Source organism: Lacerta agilis, chromosome 14 (assembly GCF_009819535.1).
Source record: "Lacerta agilis isolate rLacAgi1 chromosome 14, rLacAgi1.pri, whole genome shotgun sequence".
Classification (NCBI taxonomy): Eukaryota; Metazoa; Chordata; class Lepidosauria; order Squamata; family Lacertidae; genus Lacerta; species Lacerta agilis.
In genome coordinates this window covers 12,335,816-12,346,828 of record NC_046325.1, presented here as the reverse complement: position 1 = coordinate 12,346,828, position 11,013 = coordinate 12,335,816, and the positions used below count along the sequence as shown (strand labels likewise).

Genomic DNA, 11,013 nt, shown 5'->3' with positions numbered 1-11,013 from the left:
ACCTCAGCTTCAGACCAAGTTAACTTAGTGTCAAAATATGCATAGCAGCTGCCCTGGGCTTTCAGCCAGTTCCTGGGACAGGATCTGGCCTTTGCTGTATGGAGAGAGCAGTAAAGGAAGAAAAAGAAGGGGGCACAAAAGCTGTTAGAATGCTATTTTCCATGTGGAATCCTGCTTCATCTACACCTTCGCAATTATAATTTTAAGATCAATGAATGCAGACCTAATTTAAACATTCCTGCTTCCATTGGTGACTAGTACCCCATGGCACCAATAGGAAATTGGGACAGAAAGCAGGGAGACAAAGAGTAGGTGGATCCAGAGTCAATGACAGGCAGCGCCACTCCCTGACTGGTTGTCAATATGAATATGAGGAGTGGTTCCGGGCAGACCAATAGGGCAGTTCCCCATTCACCCTAATGGACCATCTTCCATTGCCTGGTTATTCATTCCAACAGCCTTGGGTGGATTGCCATTACCTGGAAATCTGACAAGTAGTTTTGTTTTTATAAATGCTTAACTCCAGTTAGGATTTCTGGGGAATTCCCAGATAATTGTTAAAACACTCACCTCCTGGGAAAGAATAGGAGACCAGGAGACCAAGAAGGCAAAAGTAGGTGACAACCCCCATCTTCTGGTTGACCTTTTGTGGAAGGAAATTTGCAGCAAATTATAAACCTATCCTTACTTACGGCATTGTCAATGTGGTGATAGCAGAAAGAAGTAAATCAGCATTTTCTGTTCTTAAAATCATAAATGGGAAGATTAGAGAAAGAAGAGAGGATCCAAAACTTAAAGTTGGCGATTGTTGAAGTATCATGGAGTCAAATGAGTTTAGTGTGCAGGTGCACCTATTGCTGACCACTGACCCTTCTGGCCAATGGAATCTGGTGTCCATTGGGGCAGGTAGGTCATAAGGCAGGAAGACCAATGATAGGTGGAGCCAGTGTCAGTGACAGGCAGAACCAACCAATCCTAGTCTTGTTCCCATCCTCTTACCTGCAGAGTTCCCGTCCTCTGTAGTGTTTCCTTAGGACACTCTAGACCCAAAATGATGGACCATGGCTGTCTGAGTCATCTCTGTGAAGACAACTGCTGCATGATTTTGAGGAAATATTCATGGAACAAATCACCATGAGTTCTAGCATCTAAGGAGTGCCACTAGACTCCTATTTCCTCAAAGGCTGAGCTTCCTTATATGTGAAAAATCTGATTTCACTTCCTCTAAGTGTGAAACAGCAGCCACGATGTCAGAACAGAGGTGGTGGCCACCTTCAACTAGGAACGTGGGGAAAATATGTTCCAGTATGCATACAAAGGAAAATCCACCTGATTTGCATGTATTTCTCCAGATTGGCAGTGCAGTTCTCCAGCCAAGTAATGTGAAGGGAAATGCAATGACTAGAACACAGTGTGTAGAAATGCATATGTATATGAAAATAGCATGTAAAATGCATTATAGAAAGGAGAAACGTTTGCAGAAATGTGTAAATTAGTAGACGTTTACTAAAATGCAGATTTTTAAATTTTAAATGTGATGTGGAAGATTGCAAGAGACCAAAGCTGTCAGATTCACCCATCCCAGTCTCCAGCTTACCCAAGCTCCTTCCCGTTGAGGTGGTGGATGCTGCTTTCTGCTGTGGCAAGTTGGCGTCTCAGGCTGTGGTGCCCATTCTTATATAAAACTTGGCCAGGGAAGGGCATGGAAAAGAGGGAAGAAAGATTAACCGCTTATCCATATATGGAGTACAGATCAAGAGAGAAAGGGCAGCTTTCAAATTCCACTGAAAACCACAGACATTTTGATTGCGTGAATATTCAGAGCAATTGCTAATATGCTTGTCCTAATGCCAAGTTCCCTCTGCTGCTGCATTCAGATATGATTTATCTGAATGATTTATAACCAATTGAAAAAAAATGTTTAAAAGGACTTTTGTTAAAAAGCCGGAAAAATTTTCATTAGGGATTTTAGGACAAGATATACCAAAGAAAATAATCAACTTATTCATGTATGCTACAACTGCTGCGAGATTTCTGCTGGCACAAGGATGGAAGAATGAAGAAACACCAACAAAGGAACAATGGCAAGAAAAATTGATAAACTATGCAGAATTAGCTAAATAAATGATAAAGGACAGTCAGGACTTTATGGAAGAATGGGGACTTTTTACAAGCTATTTGAAAAAACAACAAAGAGACTTCGAATCACTGGCATTGTTTGAATAAACATTGTTGTTGTTGTTCAGTCGTTCAGTCGTGTCCGACTCTTCATGACCCCATGGACCAGAGCACGCCAGGCACGCCTATCCTTCACTGCCTCTCTCAGTTTGGCCAAACTCATGTTAGTAGCTTCGAGAACACTGTCCAACCATCTCATCCTCTGTCACCCCCTTCTCCTTGTGCCCTCCATCTTTCCCAACATCAGGGTCTTTTCCAGGGAGTTTTCTCTTTTCATAAGCTTAACCCCAATTAAAATTTCTGGGGAATTTCCAGATAATTGTTAAAACACTCACCTCCTGGGAAAGAATAGGAGACCAGGAGACCAAGAAGGCAAAAGTAGGTGACAACCCCCATCTTCTGATGGACCTTTTGTGGAAGGAAATGTGCAGCAAATTAAAAAAAACTATCCTTACTTATTGACATTGTCAATGTGGTGATAGCAGGAAGAAGTAGATCAGTATTTTCTGTTCTTAAAATCATAAATGGGAAGATTAGAGAAAAAGAGAGAACCCAAAACTTAAAGTTTCTATTGTTGAAGTATCATGGAGTCAAAGAAGGTTAGTGTGCAGATATACCTAGTGCTGACCTTGTCTCATCTTCTGGTTGACCTTTTATGGAAGGGAAAGTACAGTAAATCAAAACCTATCCCCACTGATTGCCATTTCGTCCATGTGGTGATGGAAGGAAGAAATAAAATAGTATTTTATACTCTTAACATCACAATTCTCCTTCATGTGAACTTCTAAAAATGAGAAGAGAAGGAAAAGAATGGGGGGGTGAGAAGGTTAGGGAAAAAAGGGAAAACCTAAAGAGTTTGCCATTGTTGAGGAATCACAGATCCTGGATTCTGGACCAGTAGAGGCTGGTGTCCATTGCGACTGGTAGGATTTGTAGGGCATCCTGTTACACTGTCTCTTACTGCATCAGTTGTCAGGGAATGACCTCCGTATTTGATTCCCTGCCGTGCTGAATTTCAAAAGATTTGTCTTATGTTAAATAGGTACTTACAAAGTCCAAATAGATCCTAATCGTGGAGGAATTGAGCGCTCCTTCTGCCAGCAGCCGCTACTTCTTGCTGAAAGGGTAGTGGAGATCCACAATACCGAGCCTTCGACCCCGCTCGCTTCAGCAGCCCTTACTAGGGCTTGCCGAAGAGTAGGGGAGGCTCTGGGGGTATCCACAGGATCCATGCCTCCAGGACGCTCTTCCTGGAGTTTTTCAGGGGGTCGCAGCGCAGTTGCGACTCCCCCTCCCCCCTCAGCAATAGAGAAACCTCAGAACCAAGGCTTCTCCCGACTGTGCAGCTCGGTGCCCAACCGGAAGTCTCTTCTCTCACTATTTGAACACTCTCTATTTGAAAGAAACATTTCCCATTTCCTTTACGTCTACAGTTGTACCTTGGTTTTCGAAGAGCCTAGTTCTCAAACATTTTGGCTCCCGAACGATCGAAACATGGAAGTGACTGTTCCAATTTTTGAACATTCTTTTGGAAGCTGAATGACCGACAGGGTTTCCATGGCTTCTGATTGGCTGCGGGATTGATTCAACTTCCAAGATACAACTGTACTTCTTTGCGCAGGTATTCCACAACCTTGGTTATTCTCAGTTGCAATCATTAAATCATCCACAAATGCCAAAACGCAAGAAAATTATTCATTTTTTTGCACTTGGTTTACACGCACATGTCTGCATGACCTTGTGTGTATCCCAGCTGTTTGAGCATTCCATGCTCCAGCAGCGTGTTTTAATCCTAAAGCCCCTTCTGAAGTTTGCATACTAGATGTACTTTGGTTTGATAAAACCTTGGGGCTGTTCCATATAAATCTCTTCCTAGATGTGGCCATGCAAAAATGTGGCTATATGAGACTGGTTATCCCACACTATGAGGATTCTCCTAATAACTCAGCACCCTTAACAAAGTGCAGTTCCCAGAATTCTTTGGAGGAAGGTATAAATGTGATGTAAAGAGTGCTTTAAATGTATGGTGTTGAAGTGACCTTGGTGTCAGAGAGATGTCAATGTCTGTGGTATAATGTGTATGCCACAGAGGACAGGAAATTGCATAGGTGCAGCTGGCAATGTAGGTTTGCTTCAATCAAAGCACCATCTAGTGAAATGTTCTCTTGCACTTTCACACTTGTGAAAGGAGACCCTTGCAGTCCACCTTAGGTGTCCCAAGATAAATCTCCAGCATCTACAGGTGGGACAGAGAATGTCCCCTGTCTGAATGAACCTGGAAAGCCACTGCCATTCAGTGTGGTGTAGTGGTTAAGAGCGGTAGACTCGTAACCTGGTGAACCGGGTTTGCGTCTTTGCTCCACCACATGCAGCTGCTGGGTGACCTTGGGCTAATCACACTTCTCTGAAGTCTCTCAGCCCCATTCACCTCACAGAGTGTTTGTTGTGGGGGAGGAAGGGAAAGGAGAATGTTAGCCGCTTTGAGACTCCTTCGGGTAGTGATAAAGCGGGATATCAAATCCAAACTCTTCTCTTCTTCTTCTTCTTCTTCTTCTTCTTCTTCTTCTTCTTCTGAGTTAGATGAACCTATAGTCTGACTTGGTATCAGGCAACTTCCTATACATTTCTTAACTGATCATCTTAGAGCAGTCTGAGTGGATTGTGAAGGACAGAAACACACCAGGAAATATGTGCATCCGAGAGAATTTATTAAGTTCATAGTGGAGTACAGGCACAAGAAAAGTTCGAACCAAAGTGGCACCTCTTCAGTTATGGTCATTTTTAAAGTGGTGAATGAGGACTGGAAGAGGAGGTACTGAGATCAGAGAGATTTCCAGCAGGCTAGTGTCCTCGCACACAGTGAAGGGAACTAGAATCTTCTTTAGGGTGATTGTTTACAGACAAAGGCATTTTTCTCTTTACAGGTAACAGCATCCCACTTCTCAAAATCTAAAATTCAAAAGACACGGCACAAATTATTTCTTGTTGCTCATTATTTAATGACCCATTCCATGTGGTCTACAGCAAACAGGAAGAATCAGATCCATCCAGGAGGCCCACCGTCTGCAGGTCGCTTGAAGTGGGTGGCCCACCTGCTGATCTCTGGACATCAAACTCTAAATGTTCTCCTGATCCTAAATATGCAACCAAATTCAGCGTTTTTTGAATATTGCACCTTTTTAAATATCACTGTTCAGGGAAACACAAAAAGGCGCCAAATTCAAAAACTGTAAATGTTTGCTGCAATGGAAGAATTGGGAGCCCAGTTGGCTTGTTTCAGTGTTTGGAATAAACTGTATCTGAAGAAGTGTGCGTGCACACGAAAGCTCATACCAAGAACAAACTTAGTTGGTCTCTAAGGTGCTACTGGAAGGAATTTTTTTATTTTTAATTTTGTTTTGACTACGGCAGACCAACACGGCTACCTACCTGTAACCATAGCTGTCAACCTTTCCCTTTTCTTGAGAGGAATCCTATTCGGAATAAGGGAATTTCCCTTAGAAAGGGGAAAAGTTGACAGCTATGCCTGTAACTGGAATAAACTAGTTCAATTGAACAAAGTTCAATGAATTATTTCAAAAAAATCTCTGAACTGCACCTGAATTTCCATAATTAAGTTCATTTTGAGGCAGAATTTTGTAACATTTCTAATTTATCTTCAAATTCACTCCTTCTTTCCCCAACCTATCAGTCTCTTAGCTTTCAGTTAAAAAAAAAGTCAGTCAGCAAAATGTGGAGACAGTGTTCTAAGGAGGTGCTGCTGTTACTAAGGACACCAGTAAATTAATCACAGTTGATATGCAGTCAAAAAGGAGAAGGGTAAGACATTTTCTGTATCTTCCCTGCTGAGGATATTTGCTGTCTTCCAGCAGGAGCAGCTTTCAGCAAGAAGTTCAGACCAATGAACAAAGCAAATTATGCTTCATGCCTTAGCTGTGCGGTTTTTCTAGTATGGAAATGTTTAAACTGTTGACATTTTGCCTGTGAGACATCTTACTTCATGTATGTGGCTCCTGATTTACATTTTACTTTATAACATTCTGAATGCTAAAAAAAAAAAAATAGCTGAGGGTGAACTTTTTATGAACTGGAAAGTTCATTTGGATTAACTTGAACTGAACTAGTTTGTTGTGCAAAAGAATGAACCTGAACAAGAACTAGTTCCTTTCAAAAGTGAAGTTTCCAATCACTCATAGAATCATAGAGTTGGAAGAGACCACAAGGGCCATCCAGTCCAACCCCCTGCCAAGCAGGAAACACCATCAAAGCATTCCTGACAGATGGCTGTCAAGCCTCCGCTTAAATACCTCCATAGAAGGAGACTCCACCACACTCCTTGGCAGTAAATTCCACTGTCAAACAGCTCTTACTGTCAGGAAGTTCTTCCTAATGTTTAGGTGGAATCTTCTTTCATGTAGTTTGAATCCATTGCCCTGTGTCTGCTTCTCTGGAGCAGCAGAAAACAACCTTTCTCTCTCCTCTATATGACATCCTTTTATATATTTGAACATGGCTATCATATCACCCCTTAAACGTCTCTTCTCCAGGTTAAAAATACCCAGCTCCCTAAGCCGTTCCTCATAAGGCATCGTTTCCAGGCCTTTGACCATTTTGGTTGCCCTCTTCTGGACACGTTCCAACTTGTCAGTATCCTTCTTGAACTGTGGTGTCCAGAACTGGACACAGTATTCCAGGTGAGGTCTGACCAGAGCGGAATACAGTGGTACTATTACTTCCCTTGATCTAGACGCTATACTCCTATTGATGCAGCCCAGAATTGCATTGGCTTTTTTAGCTGCTGCATCACACTGTTGACTCATGTCAAGTTTATGGTCTACCAAGACTCCTAGATCCTTTTCACATGTACTGCTCTCAAGCCAGGTGTCACCCATCATGTATTTGTGCCTTTCATTTTTTGCTGGTTTGCTCATAATTCTTCCTTCAGAGCCCCAGCTTGAATCCAAGTTTTCCTTTAACTTTCAAATACCTGGCATCATACAATATCAGGCCCATGAAAAGCAGGCGTGGTTTACACCAAAGAGCCTGGCCAGGGCAAACTCCAAGGCCTGGAAGGCCTAATTAGACTGGTCTGGAGGAAGTTAGTTTCTTCGAATCTCAGTTTTCATTTATGAAAAGCAAAAGATTCTTTACTTAAGACTTTCCCCAGTTTTCCCACATTTGGGCCTAACAATTTCTTAAAGGAACACACTAGAAAAAATATAATGTAACCCAGACTTTAGCAACCAATGCTTTCAAAATGTATAGTAATCATACACTATATTATGCAGATTGGCTGTAGCCAAAGCCTTCAGCTCCTGGTGTATTCGGAGGTGATTCCAAATGTTGAACAACTGGACAACTGCTCATCTGTGCAACTGACTTGTGAACCTTGCTGCAAATAAACACCTGGCTAAGGGTTGTCACCAGCTTAGTCACATTCAGAATTAACCACCAAAATCAATGGGCCTTTGTCACTACCAGCTTGTCTTTTAATTTTAATGTGCATATTTCTATTATGATTTAGTCCAGGGTTTCCCAAACTTGGGTCTCCAGCCGTTGTTGGATTACAACTCCCATCATCCCTAGCTAGCAGGACGTCAGGGATGGTGGGAGTTGTAGTCCAAAAACAGCTGGAGACCCAAGTTCGGGAAACCCTGATTGAGTCGGAAACAACCCTAAGAAAAGTTTGGAACTGATGGAGAAAGCAGGAGGTAGTGGAGAATCCAAAACCTTTTATCTGTTCCTACAAAATGGCTCGCTTACCTTTCTGTTCCTCCAGCTCTACACAAAACTTCTTTGCAGATTGAACAAACATGCCTGGCTGGTTTAAATTCCAGCTTTTGAAATTGAAGGGAGAATTATCAGCCCATTTCCACTTCCTATTCTGCAGGAATGAGACGGAAGAGATTGTGTGATTAGAGAAGACAGCATCCCACCACAAAAACGGGAGAGTTTGACCAACTGGAAATTACTGTTAGTTATGGTGGAGACATTTGAGGAGAACCCCACCCCACCATAGGAAAATAAAGCAGAATTTGTGTATGGAGTTTAGACTAGGAAATTGTTGAGACGATTGCGTTGCTAAGGAGCCCCATCTCTGATGACAATCAGGAACAAGCTATGTGAAAGCAGCTCACTTGCAAAGGATCATAGAGTCCAATCCAGACATCTGTACGTGTTTTCTGGTATGTTAAGATGTACTTGGCTATAATGGAAGATTCTTTCTGATTGAGGATGGAGGCAAGATGGACCCCGCGGCCATAGCTCTGGCACTCAATCTAAAAATGGAAGAGAAGCATTTGCTACCATTATCATATCTCACCAGTAAGATTATTGCAGAGTTGGAGCTTGCCAGTGTCAGATCAATTTCCTTGCGTCGAAGTTTTTAATGTTTTCTGAATTAGACTTTCATGAGTATTTTTAAGACACACAGGTCTTCCCGGAAGATTGGAAGGCAATGCTGTTCCATACTAACTTGTGTGATACAATGCTATTGAGCCTGTCAGTATTTTGCTGGAGGAATTTAAGCACATACCAGAAAAATGTTAAAGTTTGAACAATTAGAGTGCTTTAAAGCATCATCATGGCACAATAAATCTACTTCTAAAAAGAAACAAAAAAAAATTGTGGCTAGGAAAGTGATGGGGGAGTAGATTGAAAAATATGGGATCTTTGGAAGATGTATAAACACTCTCACAAATAATATACACAAGTATCAATTGTGGTGAAAATACTAGTTAAACACTCCCACAAGCAACTCAGGATGAATATTCATTGTTCTATAATCTCCCTGCAAACAAATGAGAACGAATGGGTGAGAAATATGCAACCCAACCCTCATGAAAACTGCAAGAGAATCGGGATGAATACCCAATGAATAGATCAATCTGGAAGAGCCTTAAATTAGTCTTTGTACAACCCCAGATTCAGAAGCATTCTTATTTGCAATTTTACAAACATTTGAGGGAAAGGGAACATATGGTTGGATATGTACAATGAAACTTGACCTTGAGAGATTGGCTTTGGAGTGTCTGCTCAGTAGCAGAGCAACGTGGGGGCGGTGGGGGCGGTTCACCCTGGGTGTCATCCTGAGGGGGGGTTGACATTTGGCATGCCGCCCACGACGACTCCCAAGCCTCCTCCAACTCCTGAGATGTCAAAACAAAGGGGGAAGACCTCCAGCAAAGTGGCACAGCTCTCCCCTTTCCACCGATGGCTTGGGGGAGAGTCGTGGGTGGGCGGCTAGCCCCTGTATGTGGCTAGTCCCCCTGGGATGTGCACAGCTAGCCCCAAACCCGGGTGCACAGCCTGTGCACAGCTCCGGGTGCCAAAACACCTCGCTCCGCCTCTGTGTCTGCTTTGTCTCCGCTTGAACTCTGCAACTCAGGTGATCAGCACTCCATCTAACCAGCTCTCCTTTGTTAACTCAAAAGTATCGGCTAGATGTTGTCATGGGACTACCCATGCCGATTGCCTTTCTAATTGTATTATGCCTTGGTTGGTGAGAAACTCCTCTTACCTCAGCATCAGCCCACGTCGTCCTCGTTTCAATATATGCGTAGCAGTTGCCCTGATTTGCCAGCCATCCATTAGGACAGGCAGCCTTGGCTGTCGGGGAGAGAAGGAAATGAGGAAAAATAAGGGATTAAAACAGTAAGCGGGTTGTTCTGAGTGTGACATTGCATATACCATTGGTGATTCCCTTTAGAAAGCACAAGTCATTTAGAAACCAATGGATAAAGATCTTGTTAATATTAAAAGTTTCATTTGCAGAAAATGTATGCATTGAAGTTTAAACGTCTGTAAATCTTTGCATTTGTAAAGCAGAGAAGTTTACATTAAGCAAGAGGTTTCACTCTAGCTGAAAGCGGAAGGCTGGTGTTTTTCCATTTCAGAGGGTTTGGCTTACCTGATCACTATTCTCTGGAAACCTGAGAAGATCCCTTGTGAGCAGGAAGCTGAAACCTGAGAAACTCAGTATCTCTGTGTTGTGGGAAGCCAGCAGAGATATTGCCAGCTCAGCATGGTGGGAGAAGGAGCCTCCAGCATAATGGAGTATCTCTTTGAGATCGGACTGTATTAAAGGGTAAAGGGACCCCTGACCATTAGGTCCAGTCGCGGATGACTCTGGGGTTACGGTGCTCATCTTGCTTTATTGGCCAAGGGAGCCGGCGTACAGCTTCCGGTTCATGTGGCCAGCATGACTAAGCCGCTTCTGGCGAACCAGAGCAGCACACGGAAACACCGTTTACCTTCCCACCGGAGCAGTACCTATTTATCTACTTGCACTTTGACGTGCTTTCAAACTGCTAGGTTGGCAGGAGCAGGGACTGAGCAACGGGAGCTCACCCCGTTGCGGGGATTCGAACCGCCGACCTTCTGATCGGCAAGCCCTAGACTCTGTGGTTTAACCCACAGCGCCACTGTATTAAAGGATTTTAAAGACTGAACTGCATTGCTGCTACTTTAATGCAATGTGTAACTTTGTATTTTTGTTCTTTGTAACATTTATATGCCACTAGTTTTAGACTGCTCTGCAGCAAAGCTTTGAAACTAATTCTTGGGATGGAAAGCTCATTTATTTCTGGTCCACAGCAGGGATTCCGCTGACCAACTCTACCAGACTTAATTTAAACTCTCCTGCTTCTGTGTTCTAATAGGCTTAGCTGGGTTGCCATCCCTTGAAAATCCACAAAGTACAGTACTTTCGTTCTCATGACTGCTTAATTTTAGTGAAGATTTCTGGGAAATTCTCAGGTGTTCGCTAAAATGCTCACCAGGACTAGAAACCAGGATTCCAAGAAGGCAAAGGCTGAAGTAGGTGACAAATCCCAT

At 42.9% G+C, this 11,013-nt stretch overlaps 1 protein-coding gene across 1 annotated transcript; it reads right to left on the bottom strand.

The window, feature by feature from the left end:
* Positions 1-1,593: 1,593 nt before the first annotated feature.
* On the bottom strand, positions 1,594-11,013 carry LOC117057473 (regenerating islet-derived protein 4-like). The gene is made up of 6 exons (XM_033168321.1): positions 10,956-11,013; positions 9,698-9,786; positions 8,316-8,456; positions 7,942-8,062; positions 2,514-2,516; positions 1,594-1,685 (listed from the first exon to the last, which is right to left on the bottom strand). The coding sequence occupies exons 1-6, from the start codon at positions 11,011-11,013 to the stop codon at positions 1,594-1,596; spliced, it is 504 nt and encodes a 167-aa protein (XP_033024212.1).

Excerpts from the sequence above, each read along its gene's own strand:
- LOC117057473 (XM_033168321.1), bottom strand. The coding sequence starts at position 11,013 with ATGGGATTTGTCACCTACTTCAGCCTTTGCCTTCTTGGAATCCTGGTT. Across the intron at positions 9,787-10,955 it reads AATCCTGGTTTCTAGTCCTG|CCAAGGCTGCCTGTCCTAAT; the intron begins GTGAGCATTTTA and ends TCTCCCCGACAG. Across the intron at positions 8,457-9,697 it reads CGACGTGGGCTGATGCTGAG|ATTGAGTGCCAGAGCTATGG; the intron begins GTAAGAGGAGTT and ends TTCCATTTTTAG.